General features: G+C 43.5%; 1 protein-coding gene across 1 annotated transcript; it reads left to right on the plus strand.

Annotated features, from left to right (window-relative positions):
• The first annotated feature begins 10,166 nt into the window (after window positions 1-10,166).
• sowaha (sosondowah ankyrin repeat domain family member A) lies at window positions 10,167-15,487 on the plus strand. The gene has a single exon (XM_062970387.1). It carries the CDS (start codon window positions 10,516-10,518, stop codon window positions 11,776-11,778), a length of 1,263 nt encoding a protein of 420 aa, XP_062826457.1. The 5' UTR covers window positions 10,167-10,515; the 3' UTR covers window positions 11,779-15,487.
• Window positions 15,488-15,728: the final 241 nt, after the last annotated feature.

Genomic DNA, 15,728 nt, shown 5'->3' on the forward strand with positions numbered 1-15,728 from the left:
AAATAACTTCTGCGAGTTCCTTCAATACTCTTGGATGTAGCTGATCTGGCCCTGGTGACTTGAATTCGTTTAGAGAGGCCAGGTGTTCCTGGACAACTTGTTTCCCTATTTGGGATTGGATTTCCCCCAATCCTTCGTCCATTCCATGTTGCTGAGGTTGAAGATGGCTTTCTTTTTGTGAGAAGACCGAGGCAAAGAAGGCATTAAGTAGTTCTGCCTTTTCCCTGTCCCTTGTCACCATCACCCCATCTTCTCCTTGCAGTGGCCCTATCGCCTCCTTGTTCTTCCTTTTTCTCCCAACGTAAGCAAAAAAGGCTTTTTTGTTGTTTTTTATGTCCCTGGCAAGCCTGAGCTCATTTTGCGCTTTAGCCTTGCGAACCTTTTCCCTACAGGAGTTGGCTATACGTTTGAATTCTTCTTTGGTGATTTCTCCCCTTTTCTACTTCTTTTGCATGTCACTTTTGAGTCTTAGCTCGGTTAGAAGTTCTTTGGACATCCATATGACTTACAAGACACACTGCTTGATTATCAAGCAAAAAGTGGGTGCTGGAAATACTATGAGGGTTGAATGAAAAGTAATGCCTCCACCTTCATAACTCCTCAACAGATGGCAGTACTGGTATGCGGCAGGTACTGGCTTGTTCAATAGACTCTCCTCTACAGTTCCGTTTGGCAGGAAGCCATAGCATTGAATGGTTGTGTTGTTAAAGTGTGAAGTATGGAACCTTGCGCAGACAGTCAGTCAATGCGACTTAAGCAACGTGCAGTCATTGAATTCTTGACAGCAGAAGATGTCACCCCAAAGGAGGAAGGCATCACCTTCATTCTCGTAATATGAGAGGAGTTCCTGGCAAATTTCAAGCGTTTTCATTTCAGGCATCAGCATTCTGGGTACCCATCATGCACAGATCTTCCGATAGCCAAGCAAAGCAATAATGTGACTCACACATTCTTGTGAAATGCCAATTATGCTTGAATTTCTCTCTGAGTGATATGACGATCGTCCTGAATCAATCTGTCAACCTTTTGCTTGTGAAACTCGGTGGTTGCTGTCACAGGACGTCCAACTCTTTGTTTGTCATGCAAGTCAGATGTTCCCACCTCAACATCTTTAAACTTACTCGCCCAACGATGCACAGTACTCACATCAACACAATCACCATAAACAGCTTGCATTCTCTGATGAGTCTCCTTTGGGGTGACACCTTCTGCTGTCAAGAATTCAATGACTGCACGTTGCTTAAGTCACATTGACCAACCGTCTGCCCTTGTGCTTTGCTACTCTGCTGCTGAATATGCATGTCCAGTGTGGAATACATCTCACCATGTTAAAACAGTGGATGTGGCTCTTAATGAGACATGCCACATTATAACAGGATGTCTACACCCTACACCACTGGAGAAATTATACTGTTTAGCTGATCACACCACCTGATATCTGTTGGGAAGTAGCAGCCAGTAATGAAAGGACCAAGACACTGACATCTCTGGCCCATCCTTTATTTAGATATCAGCCAGCAAGCCAATGTCTTAAATCAAGAAATAGCTTTCTAAGATCTACAGAGATACTAGCAGGAACACCTCAGCAAGCGAGAGTCCAGAAGTGGCAGGCTCAGACCCAAAACCTAAATCTGCGGCTGATACTAGGTGAGAGACTCCCTCCTGGGCACGCAGAAGACTGGGTGACTTGGAAGGCACTGAACAGACTGTGCTCTGGAACCACGAGATGCAGAGCCAATCTTAAGAAATGGGGCTACAAACTGGAGCCCCCAATGTGCGAGTGTGAAGAAGAGCAAATCACAAACCACCAACTACAATGCATTCTGAGCCCTGCCACATGCACAATGGAACATCTTCTTACAGCGACACCAGAAGCACTCGAAGGGGCCAGCTTCTGGTCAAACGAAATTCAGCATTATGTCAAGTTTTGAACCCCTGGAAGTAGATTTGCATCATTTGATGGCCTCCATGGGCTCTATTTTTAAAGTGTCTAGAAATGGAGTGGAGGTGGGCTGCATGTGATGAGGTCCTTAGTTCAGTTCTGAAGCCTGCAAATAAACAGGGGAATCTGAGCTTGTACCTGTTTGCTGCACATGGAATAGAAGTTTCCACCCTCATTATAATTCATCTTAGTACCATAAGATCTAGATGACTGAGAAATCTTGGGATATCTTTCTTGTCAGTTTAAATGGAATGAGCCCACTAAACTAAGGGCTTATTCTGACAAATGATTGCACACCAGGAAAAAGTATTCCACAAGAAAAAGGAGTTTGTTCTGTTCTACATGTGTGCAAGGACATCCTGATGGACATGTGCAAAGCCCCTAGCCTGTTGACATATCTATGCGTCAGGGAGTGCCTCTACACAGTAGAATTAATGCAATTTGGCCACACTGTAATTGCCATGGCCCAATGTTATGGAATCCTGAGGGTTGTAGTTTGGTGAGGCACCAGCACTCTTTGACAGAGAAGGATAAATACCTTGTAAAACTACAATTCCCCTTTGGAAATAAGCATTGTAAATGGCTGGTCTGGGGTGAAGGGTCAGCACTAGGTAAAGGGTAAACAAGGGGAGGCAGATAGAAGTAAATAACAAGTATGTAATAGAGCCAGAGGATGAATCATAGGAGTCAAGACATACATAATTCTGTATTACAATCTGTTATGGGGAAATGGTATGTACAAGAATTTTTAAGTGCTGAATATGTAAAATTCACAATTATTTAAATATTTTTTTAAAAAAACTACAGTTCTCAGGATTTCATAGCATTAAGTCATGGAAGTGAAAGTGGTGTTGAACTACATTAATTCTACAGTATAGATCCACTGAAAGACAGAGAGAGTAATAGAGATGTGTATTCAATTTTTTTCTAGTGGAAAAGTCACCTCCACAAACTTCCCACATACGATAGGAAGCTTAAGCAAAGGGTGGAGTTGTGAGTGTAAACAATATGAAAGGTAGGATGACAGTGTTATGCAATAAACAGACCAGGTTTTCAAGTAGCACAAGGATTAGACGGCATTAATAGAAAGAGAAAGCACTTTGTGGACTCACTTAACAATGCATGTAGTCAATGCACCTGTCATTTCTTTCTCTGAAGGTAAGGAAAGGGGATTAGTCTGGTTATTAAATCTATCACATCATAACAACAGAAGATCACAGTTTAGAAAAAGCATATGGAAAATATGGGGATTAGGAGAAAATGAGAGGTCAGAATATATGAATAAATTCAACATATTTCATTCCTGCTGCAAAGAAAAATGCCCTTTTGTGCGGAAATGAACACTTTTCAGAATTTTGCAATCTGCAATCACCACAAAAGGGGGTGTATAAGAGAAAAATAGATGCCAAAGTGTGTATTTCAGAGAAAGAATACAAATAAAATATGCATCTAATGAAGTAGTCTTAAGTCTAAAAAAGCTTATGCTGCCAATTTCCTTCATTCAGTTAGTCTCAAAAGTTATAAAATATTCTTTTGTATAACAGGAACTTGGTAAATCAATTTCCTGTTCCAAGCTCATGTCCAGTACTAATCATATGAGCTGTCAAAGAGCCCACAATTGAAAGTCATATGAACATTTTTTAATTTTCCATTTGACCCTCAGAATCGTTTTCGTGATAGCAGGAACCTTCCTGGCACATTTGGCACAGAATTATTATCCTTCAGAACAAACATTTTGAATGGACCGTCTTGACTGAAACAGAAGGCAAAGCAGAGACAGCAAAATAATATAACTGCACAGCCATTCATTCAAAACTCTGTTTTCATCACACTGGATTTTATACCTCTTTAAAAAGGACCAGAGTAAGCATGCGAGACATGTGATCCCCATGTGTTTTTTCCACCAGACCTATCAACACTCCCTTATGTCCCACCATCACCCAGAACCATTTCTGGTGGCACCGTTACACCACTGTGGTTCCGCTTTTGCTGCCATGGCTGCCTTCTATTGAACCCTGGGTTTTGTAGTTTGATCAGAGGCATCAGGGAACTCTCAGTCTGAGGATTATAAATTCCCTAATCTGCAAATTCCAAAATGCCGCAGAGTGTTGGTATAGCAATTGAAGTGGCACCATATTGCTACAATTGTGTGGTGACAAAGAAATCCCAAAGGTTTTTGGGTTGAAAATAATGCAATATTGATAAAAAACCTACTTCACAGAATGGCAGGAACTTTGGAAACAAGATAAAAGATAAAAAATAGGGGGAAAGTTGAAAATGTCCCAAATCAGAAAGTGATTGTAACATTCATTTTAACTGTGCATCAGCCTTGGAAATGAGGAGAGTAATGGGGAGGGAGAAGGGGTGGCAGAATCCCCTCTGATATTCCACTTAAGGACTGGAGGGAGTGTGGGTGGAGGGAAGGAACAATAATGTCCTGGTGTTTTTGTAGCAATATATTTAGCAATATCAAAATATTTATACTGAACAGTTTATTTTGGATGAATCCAATGTAATGGTGCTTCTGTCAGAGTTTTCAGTTATTCCTTTATTGCCTGCTAATAGATTTTGGCTTTTGTTCCACTCTTTGAGATGAACACAGCTGAGCTACCTTCATTTTCTGAATTGGATCAACATAATATCAGAGGACAGTTTAAGCAGGGTTTTTTGTGTGTGTGTCAGGAGCAACTAGAGAAACTGAAAATCGCTTCTGGTGTGAGAGAATTGGCCGTTTGCAAGGATGTTACGCAGGGAACGCCGGAATGTTTGATGTTTTTACTATCCTTGTGGAAGGCTTCTCTCATGCCCATGCATGAGAAGCTGGAGCTGACAGAAAGAGCTCATTCACACTCTCCCTGAGTTGGATTCAAACCGGCAACCTTCATGTCAGCAGCCCAACCATCATGTCAGCAGTCCTGCCGGCACAAGTGTTTAACCCACTGCTCCACCGGGGGCTCCTGAAGAATGACTTGAACAATGAGTATAATGGTGGTCTTATGTAATGTATTTTTCATAGATCCCTTTTTGTGTTTTAACAATAATGTTGTATTATTTATTTATTTATTTATTTATTTATTTGCGACATTTATATACCGCCCTTCTCACCCCGAAGGGGACTCAGGGCGGTTTACAAGTATATATACATACAATATATTATATTATACAACGATATCGCAATATTATTAGTAATATTGCATGTAATATAAATATACAATTATAATAGTGAATTATAATTATTATTACATTGTATTACATCATAATATTATTATTAATATTACATGCATATACAATGTATTATAATATTAGTATAGTATAATATTATTATATATCATTATATCATTAAATTGATACAGGAGACATGGTGGAAAGATGTCTTCCCGGCCCCGCCTTCTTCATTCTGCTCCAGATATAAAACTAGGATAGCATGTTATTGCGGATAGGGGCCTCTAGCTGATGTAAAAAGACAAGATGGAACTGTCTTCATGGCTCCCTCTTAGCTCTGGCACTCGAGCACAGCATGAATGCATATTAGTCAGTGGAGAGATTACCTGGTGAGATAGACTAATGATAAGGCAGCAGCATCATTTAATTGTAAGGCAGCTCCATTGGCTTTTTGAAACTGTGTTCTTGCACCTGCTTTGAAATTAACCTGTCAAAGGAATAAAAATAAAGCAGAAAGTAACAAAGAGGAAATGCAGCACAGTATCCCATCTCAGTCAGCAACCACAAGCAGGCCTTACCAGATAGCATTTGAGGAAGGAGAAAAGTTCTGTAAGATTCTTATTTTAGAAATAACACAATAAATTGGGGAAAGGAGCAAAGGAAAAAGCAGCCATCTCTTTTCCTATCAGAATCAGGGATTCACATAAGGAAACAGTGGTGCTCTGACCTCATTCTACAACATCAAGAGATGGCAAATTCAGGCAAGATAGAGAAATGCCCAGGAGAGATGTGCCTTACTAATGTTATCTTTATTTTCCTGAGAACATTGCATCTCACATGGGAAGTTACTTTTTGTCCTAGTCCAGGAAGTTACAAAACAATCTTAGTTGTAATCAGGGTTTTTTCCTCCAAGTCTAGCTAGACTCTTTCATTTGGACATTGTAATGTCATCTCTCTTCAAAGACAATTTGGAAACATCCAACTGCAGTCAATGAGAGCAATGATGTGGATTTTCTGAAAAAAAAGGGGAACTCTGAATACTGAATAGAATCTGATATACCACATCCAGGTTATATGTTATATTCAAAACCTCATCTAGCAATTATTTCGTTGGAACATTTGTAATGCAAGTCTAGCATTACATTGAGTGGATGTGTTTATGGACATTACTGTTTTAACAGAAAATGTGGCACCATGGACAAAAGCTGCCCAGAAAGAATAGCATGGAAGCATCTGCATCACAAAAAAGAAGGGCAGCTATCATTCAAAACTGACAATACGCACATTTGAAATGAAATAGCCAGGTCAGGTAAGCCTCACATGAGTAAACATGAAATTGTGAATTTTCTAGGGACTGGGTTGCTGTGAGTTTTCTGGGCTGTATGGACATGTTCCAGAAGCATTCTCTCCTGGCATTTCACCCACATCTATGGCAGGCATCCTCAGAAGTTGTGAGGTTTGTTGGAAACTAGGCAAGTGGGGTTTATATATCTGTGGAAGGTACAGGGTGAGAGAAATAACTCTTGTCTGTTGGAGGCAAGTGTGAATGTTGCAATTGGCACTGAATGGACTTTCAGCTTCAAAGCCTGGCTGCTTTCTGCCCGGGGAAATCCATTGTTGGGAGGTGTTATCTGGTCCTGATTGTTTCATGCCTGGAATTTTTTTGTTTTCTGAATGTTGTTCTTTATTTACTGTCCTGATTTTAGAGTTTTTTTTAATACTGGTTGCCAGATTTTGTTCATTTTCATGGCTTCTTCTATAACAGACATTGGCCCTCCAGGTGTTTTGAACTCCAACTCCCCACAATTCCTAACAGCCTCCTTGAAGGGCCAAAGTTTGCCCATGCCTGTTCTAAAATGCATCCAAAGATTATTCCTCCTCTCTTGCCTCCACAATTTATGACTTCGATTTCACTGGCCAAAATCTATGCTTTTATAAAACATACCCCTGGGGGGAGCTGATGAGGCAGGCTGATCTACTCTCACTGTTTCTCTTGGTTTTGCTGTTCACACATGCTCAATAAGGCATTCTGGGGAAGCAGAACTTTCTGTTGTTTATTGCGGGCCGGCAGACACACATTGTCCCAATAGATTCAGCTAGAACAGAGCCCCACATTTTCCCAGCTTAAAGATGAAGTACTTTGGCCACATAATGAGAAGAAAGGAAAACTTGGAGAAGATAATAATGATGGGGAAATGGAAGGAAAATGGAAGAGGGGCCAGCCAAGGGCAAGATGGATGAAGTGACTGACTTGACTTTGAAGGAGCTGGGGGTGGCGATGGCTGACAGGGAGCTCTGGCATGGGCTGGTCCATAAGGTCACGAAGAGTTGGAAGTGACTGAACAAATAAAAAACAAAAAAGAACAGAATCCCACATTTTCCCAGCTCAGACTTAGCTTATCCTGTTTTTTATTGAGGACAAGCTGCTACAACCCAACACCATAAGTCTGTTCAGTTTCCCAGTGTGGATGCCTCTAAAAACCTCTCAGCAAAATAGGAGATATGAAGAAATGAACAGATGTTGGATGGGCATAAAAATCCTTTGGAAGAGAAGCTTCACTTTCAGGGAGATTGTAAATGGAGGTAACACCTGTTGGAAACAATGGAATATTTTCCATCTCATCTCAGCAAATTATCATATATTCTGGAAAAAAATCTTAATTAGAATTAGCCTTTTCTTCAATCAATTGGAAGTTGCTGGTGTTGAGTTTCAATGCCTTCAAGTAATTTGGCTTCCAGCAGAGGCAGATTACCTTTCTGCTTTTGACCCAAAAAAAAGGGAAGTCTGAAGGCTATAAAAAGAGTCTAAGGGAAGCAACCTGTGGTCCTAGGATAGCTGTTGCACTTCCCAGTCTACTTTTGAGAAGTAGATGGTTTTGAAAGCTAGGAAGAAAACAAGCACATTTAAAATGAATTGCTGGAGAACAGTTCTTCATGACAAACCAAAAAGACAAAGCAGTGGGTCCTAAAGCTAATTAAGCCTGCGCTCTCCCTAGAAGTCAAAATGACTGAACTGAGACTGTTGTACTTTGGAAATATAATGAGGAAGACATGTCTGACTAGAAAAGACAATAATACTTGGGAAGGTGGAAGGCAGTAGGAAAAGTGGAAGACCATGTTACAGATGGATAGGCTCCATCACGGAAGCCACAGCCTTGAATCTGCGAGACCTGACCAGCATAGTTGGAAGTCATCATAGGGTTGCCATAAGTCAAGATTTACTTGAAGGTAGTCAACAGTAAACATTATAAGCAAAAGGTGTGGTGGTGACTGACTGGGCGAATGATCTCTCATCCACATATTCATGTTTACCCTCATTGCTATGCTTGATCATTTCAATTCTGATATCTGGTGAAGCCAACATGGATTGTCCAAACTACTGAATCCTATTCCCCAAACAGCTTCAGTACTAAGCATAGCTCCCTGAAAGTTTAAATTAAACCCCAGAGCAACTGTACTGCCTTATTGATTTGAAAGCCACTCATCTACATAAAGATGTTACAGAAATCAGCCATATCAAGGGGCACACACCTCATTTCAGACGTAGTTGCAGGATGTTTGCCTACTGATATTGAGAACAGCAGGCACATATTTTCAGCCCAGCACCAAAAATCTTCCCATCTTCCTTGCGATAACAACAGCACACCTTTAATTCCTTTTTTTGCTAATCTTTGTATTTCTTGATTACTGCAATGCTCTCTACATGGGGCTGCCCATGAAGATGGCCCGGAAATTTCAGCTGGTTCAGAGGTCGGCAGCCAGGCTCCTAACTTGATTCCTGATGGATTATATTTGATTGGATTATAACTGTGTCCATTTTGATATAATAGTTTTGGTTCTGTTTCGATGATGTTGTTTTAATTGTTTACTATGTTTAAGTTGTTGTATGATGTTTCTGACATTGACTGTCTTTGTACACTTGTTGGAAACCACCCTAAGTCCTCTTGAGGAAATGGAGCGGTATATAAATAAAGTTGTATTATTATTATTTATTATTGAACATTTTGTGAGATTGTGTACATTGGAATAGTAATAGTACATTGGAAGGCACATGGTAGTTTCCTTGCCTAAGCATTCTACTGGGCATTTCATAAAGATGGATCCCATTTGAAATCACAATATTTCTGTAATCACAAACTACACATGAATGAAACTCTCACTCCTTGAAAGGGTGGGCCATAGATTTTCTGATTATTACTGCTAGATGCCTTTCCCAGCACACAAACAGCCCCAGTCATTTGCAAGATGGAGACCTCAAAACAGAAGGCATAAGCAGATATTCTCCATTGGCAGGGTTATTTTGTAGACTTGTTTTCAGCTCAAAAATGAGTAAAACTTGATAACTCATTAAACCGTTTGTAACTCTTTGTGTTGTGGTAACATGTTGCCATGGTGAAATACACTGCTTTGAAACTGGGCCCATCATTTTGTAACACAAAATGTTTGTTTGCCTCCAAACAAAACAACCTGTTGATGATGATGTTTTAAAGAGTGGTATTTTTTTCTTTCATCAGAAGCAACTTGAGAAACTGCAAGTCGCTTCTGGTATGAGAGAACTGGCCGTCTGCAAGGACGTTGCCCTGGGGAGGCCCGGATGTTTTACTATCCTGTGGGAGGCTTCTCCCATGTCCCTGCATGGCTAGCTGGAGCTGACAGAAGGAGCTCACCCCACTCCCCGGATTTGAACCTCCGACCTTTTGGTTAGCAGTCCTGCCGGCACAAAGGTTTTGCCCATTGCACCACCAGGTATAAAAGGGCAGCTGTGGAAGAAGGGAAAAGTTACCAAAACAAAGTTACCAAAGCGGCTCCCTCCCTTCCTCTGTAATGCAAGCCAAACCTTCGCCCTCGCCCCCCGTGGGTCCCAACAGGCTCAATGAAGGAGCCCAAAGGAGGGGGTTTTGCCCGCCCGAGGGGACTGCCTGCCTCGCGCCCTTCCTTCCGTCCTCCTGCGCGCGGAGGAGGGAGGGGCGCCCCTCGCCTTCACCTGGCGCACGCGGGCCGGGCGGGAGGCGCGCGCTTTCTGGGCGGAACCATTTATGTGTTGCTGCGGGGAGGGGGCGACGGTGGCAGTCGTGGGAAGAGCCCTGGCGTGGGAAGAGCCACATCTTCAGAGCGGAGGAGAAGTGCCGGGGCTCAACGCTCAGGTGTGCCTGGAGGGCGGGGGCTTTGGACCAGGACTCCCAGTCCTGGGGCCCTCCTCCCTGGGTGGCCTCGGCCGCTCCTCCCCTCCCCCTCCCCTCCTCCCTTGCGCGCGCTCTCCGCCCCCCGGGAGCTGCGCGTCTCTCTCCGTCTCCCCAGCGGAGGAGGCTGCCGCAGCAGAAGCAGAAGCAGCAGGTGTCTGCCTCGTCCTTGCTTCCTCGCCCTTGCCTCCACTCTCTCTGCCTCTCGACTGCGGGGCTGCGGAAGGGGCCATGGGAGAGGCGCCCCCCTTGAGCCAGGGCGGCGTGGCGGGCTTCCTCCGGGATCATGACGAGCGGGCGCGCCGCGGGGAGGAGGAGAAGGAGGAAGAGGGGGGTCCCGTGGCGGTGGTCCGAGAGCAGGAGGGGGGTCTGAAGAAGAGGTTCCTCCTGGGAGGCACCTTGGGGACACCTGGGGAAGGCGACGTGGCCGAGGAGGAGGAAGGAGAAGGGGAAGTGAGCGAGGAAGAGGAAGATGAGGAGGAGGAAGAGGAAGGCGCAGCTGCCCCCGAGGAGGCGCCCCCGCTGCTGGTGTCCCAGCTGAAGAGCCTCTTCCAGGGGGAGCACCCGGAGGCGCCTAAGCTGCCCCAGCCCCGCCACGCGCTGGGCGCCCCCGAGAAGCCCTGCATGCTGCCCGTGCGCTGCCCGCCGCCCGCCCCCAAGAGCCCCGCGCCCAAGCGGGAGGCCTTCCTTGGGCTGCCCGGGCCCTCGCCTTCGCCCGGCGCCCCCTCCCCCTCCCCCTCCCCGCCGCGGAGGGCCCTTCCCCGCTCCCCGGAGGGCGCGGAGCACGAGTGGCTGGTGCGCGCCACGGCCGGGGAGTGGAGCCCGCAGCTGCACGGGCTGCTCCTGCGCGACCGGAGCCTGGCCAACAAAGGCGACTTCCTGACGGGCTTCACCGTCCTGCACTGGGCGGCCAAGAGCGGGAGTTGCGAGACGCTGCGCAAAGTGCTGGAAGTGGCCGGGAAGGGCGGCGGGCGCGTGGACGTGGACGCCCGCTCCCACGGCGGCTACACCCCGCTCCACATCGCGGCCCTGCACGGGCGGGAGGAGGCGGTGGCCCTGCTGGTGCGGGAGGGCGGCGCCCAGGTGGGCCTGCGCGACTACAGCGGGAGGAGGCCCTACCAGTACCTGCGCCAGGGCGCCTCCTTCGCCGCCCGGCACCTCCTCCGCGACCCCGGCCTCCACGCCCACGCCGCCCACGCCCTCGCCGCCAGGAAGAGCCCCAAGGTGGCCGCCTCCATCCTCAGCTCCACCAGCACCGTCCTGGGACTCTTGTCCGACGACACCGCCTTCTACGAGCTCACCAAAGGCCTCAAGAAGCCCGCCTCCTTCAACAAGTTCCTGACCGCCGCCACGGCCCCCAGGAGGAAGATCAAGTCCAGGGCCACCTTCTCCTCTTACTCCTCCCTGGCCGAGGCGGCGGCGGAGGAAGAGCCCGAGGAAAGCGCCGCCACCACCAAACGCAGACCCATGTCCGAGTTGTTCTTCGGTCACTAGCCCTGCTCATGTCCAATGTGAACACCTAGTTGGGAATATTAGCTGGTCTAATCCAAGGATGTAAAGGAGATGCTCAGTGCGAGTGTATCAGAACATTATATTTGGCCATAGATAAAAGGTAAAGGTTTTCCCTGACGTTAAGTCCGTCGTGTCCAACTCTGGGGGTTGGTGCTCATCTCCATTTCTAAGCCAAAGAGCTGGCATTGCCCGTAGACACCTCCTAGGTCATGTGGCCGGCATGACTGCATGGAGCGCTGTCACCTTCCCGCAGAAGCGGTATTGATCTCACATTTGCATGTTTTTGAATTGCTATGTTGGCATAAGCTGGAGCTAATAGCGAGAGCTCACTCCACTCCCCAGATTCAGACCACCAACCTTTAGGTCAGCAAGTTCAGCAGTTTAACCCTCTGTGTCACCGGGGGCTCCATATTTAGCAATAGTATGCCAAAATATGAACTTTTATCTCACAGCCTTTTCAGTCAGAAAAGTTACCCCCGGGTCATTGCATGCTAAGTGGTCTAAACCTTCCCAACATCATGTCTCCAATTTTGTTCAAATTTTACCTCTAGCGCCAGTCAGGTGTTAAACTATGTTTCCCAAAATTTGAGGTCTCTAACTGCAAGAGTTGCTGATCTAGACCCCCTTATCTGAAGGGTAGTCAGCGTGTGCACAACATTTAAGAAAATGCCATTTCAGGGGTCTAATAATGTCACATTGAAACCAGCATCCCCATCACCATAGGGGCCATGTTTGATAGCTATGCAGTAACTAGCAAGACCATGAGGATGCATAAAGCATAATGCATAAATTCACAAAATATAACAGTAAATGGATACTTAATGGTTGCATTGCAAAGCAAAAAAACATATCAGTCTTGTAGAGCAAAATTTTCTTTTTCAGATGATCCTGTTCACAAGCATATTCAGGTACATGCTTTTTAAATAATTGGCTTTAAAATTTGCTAGATTTTACCATTTGCGCCAAAAGTACCAAATTTGAAGAGATCCTGCAGAGCAGTTATAGATGCTGGGTAGTTGCAAATCTGGCAGTATTATGTCCCGCAGAAGCATAATGCATGGTCAAAATTTCAAGTTTGTGTCTTCATTTGCATGGAAATTGTTGCAGTCTGAATATTGGTCAAAATTTGTCACCACACATTTTGATGCACACTTTGAGTCAACTTGTTCAACTGGATTTTACATCCATAATGTTAAAATAAATTTCATCAGAATCAGAAGAAAAAACTGTACAGGGTTTCAATTTACTAGCCATTTTTATACATTTTGTTCCAATTTTATTAGACCACAAAAATGGCATTTTCTTAAATGTCGTGCACACGTTGACTGACTATCATACAGGTAAAGGGCTCTGATCATCAACTATTGCAGTTAGAAATCTCAAATTTTTGGGAAACTTAGTTTAACACCTGAAGAATATGGTGGTGGGAACTTTTTAAAATGTAAGACCACTTGGCATGGAATAGCCCCCACAATTAAACTAATTTGAAGTTTCATAAAGTCTTTGGTTGCTTGGTTGATGTTAGTGAGTAAACTTTAATGGTTCGCTTATGCTGCATCAGCTTACAGTACTTTGTGATGCGTTCAGTGGAAATTCATTGAGTGAGCAAGGCTGCACACCTGTTGACTCTTACCTGGGAGTAAATGAAGCCCAAATCAAAGAATGTGTAAATATGCTAGGATTAGACTGAGATGCATGAGTATAAAACAGTGCTTTTTGAAACAAAAACATCACGTTTAATTCATTGCATGAAGTGTTCTCAAAAACAGGACATTTGACTGAAAGTCTTTGAAAAATTCTGAACTGAGAACAAAAAGTGTTTTTGTGGGTTTGTAACTTTCTAGCCAGCTCTTCTAAAGCAGATTAGTTTGTTAAGGAAAAGAAGGACTTCCCTCTCCAATGAAGTGCCATTTTCTGTGTTAGAAATGTCGAGCCCTTTGTGTTGTAGTTTTTGCTGGAGACAGTTTTATGACAAGCACCTTCTCAGAATATCTATGATTCCTCCGGTTAAAAGGAGAAAATTAAGAAACTATAGAAATGTGCACTCTATTTTTAAAGTGGAAGGAAGAAATGTAAAATGCTGCTTTTGTATCAAAGTTTTCTGTATGATTGAAGAAGGAAGACAAATGTCAAGATTTAACTTTTTTTACAAAATCTATATATGCCATCTACTTAGTAGTGTATCTACCTCAGTGCTATTGTTATTTGGCTAACTCAGTTACATCTTTTAGGTAAAATCTATACAATGCTTACTGCAGACTTGCAAATTGCTGTGCTCTGAATGTAGTGACAGCTTGACAAAGTGTGACAGAAGTCTCTGCTCTTCTTTGGAATCATTTTTGAATAGTGTAGTAGCGGGAGAAAATTTATTTGAGGAACATAATAATGGAAAAAACAAAACATAGAGTTCATTGAATGAACATGGAAATGTTTTTGATGTATTTGCAAATGATTACCTTTTAAAACAAGTTTGGATGTATTGCATGTTCCATCAGCAAACAATGCTTCTCTTAGTAGTATCAATAAGTGGCTAACAGTATAAATGGTGTGCATGTCTCATGAGAAGTACGTTCACTGAGTTCACTGGGTCTTTGCTCAGAAGTGTGTCTTAGGCTGCAGTTTTGAAATATATGAAATGCTATCTTTGGACAGTTTAAAAAAAATGGAAGCTTTTTGTAAAAAATACTTTTGGTGTAATGTTTGATTTCCTAAAGTTATGTTTTGTTTGTAAACACAGGGAGTAAGCATTCCATTTCGTGAATTCAGAGCTGTTTGATTTAAACTGATTTCAATACAATTGTCTATTCAGTGATTCTGTGTAGGGACTTCCAGCCTGTTTTTACCATGAAGTACATTCAATTTATCCATTCATTCTTATATGACTGTTCACTTGGAGTTAATTTGCCTGCACTTAACTAGGTAACAGAGGCACTAAGAAACTGGGTCCCTGAGCTGCAAAGATATGAAAAAGGCTCCAGCCTTGTTTCACATCTTTGCAGCTCCAATCTTGCTGAACACTCCAGTGTTCAGTGTGCATTAGGAATGCCCAGTGTGCATTGTGTTCCTGATGTGCATTCAGGTCTTTAGTACATTAATGCCAACTGGCCTCCATCCCATTGAACAGTGGTTCCTTTGCCAGCTCATCTCCATAGTTATATAACATCAGCCCTGTATTGGATATGAACGTTGCACATCTTCACAATTCTGTTTCCTGCAGATGCGAGTCCAATTACAAGCATGCGATGCTTCAACAGGATTCCAGCCCACATTTATAAACTCTGCTGGGTGAGCTTATAAAACCAAGATCGGCTATATATAGCTTGATCTGTATATAATCTATTTCACCCAAGAAAATATTGGTTGGGATGACAACAGGTGGTGGTCTTAGGAAGAACTGCTGGTGCCATTCTGTTTCCTTCCACTGCCTTACTAAGTCCTGGGCATTCTGTGTACACTTGCTTATATAATACTTTCTCAGCCACAACAAATGATGTGTCATTAGAAAACACATTAAAATAGTTTGCTTGTCAATAATTTTTAAATATTTTAATTTCAACAGTCACATACTACTGGATAATTCTGAAATTGTTTTCAAGGTCAAGTTCTTTTACTGTTGAAGTACTTGTTTTTTTTCTTTGACTATGTGTGTGCATGCATGCATAATAGTCTTTAATAAAGCATTTCAACAAGCTGTAGTACTTAATCTGTTCCAGCAGTGGAGACAGGATAATTATTTTCAATTTCCATTCTTTGCAAGTATGCTTACAATATAAGATAAGAGTTAGCAATGGACTAGATTCCACATTATGTTACTGAAATTTAAATCAGCCCCATTCACTAAGAAACAGAAGATAGGACTTAGATTTTATCAGCAATAAGGATTGAAGAGCAATTGGTAGTTAGAGCATTTGGGACTAGATTCAGTCATGAAA

The sequence above is a fragment of the Anolis carolinensis genome, chromosome 2, assembly GCF_035594765.1.
Source record: "Anolis carolinensis isolate JA03-04 chromosome 2, rAnoCar3.1.pri, whole genome shotgun sequence".
Taxonomy (NCBI): Eukaryota; Metazoa; Chordata; class Lepidosauria; order Squamata; family Dactyloidae; genus Anolis; species Anolis carolinensis.

Coding starts and splice junctions, on each gene's coding strand:
- sowaha (XM_062970387.1), top strand. CDS start 10,516: ATGGGAGAGGCGCCCCCCTTGAGCCAGGGCGGCGTGGCGGGCTTCCTC.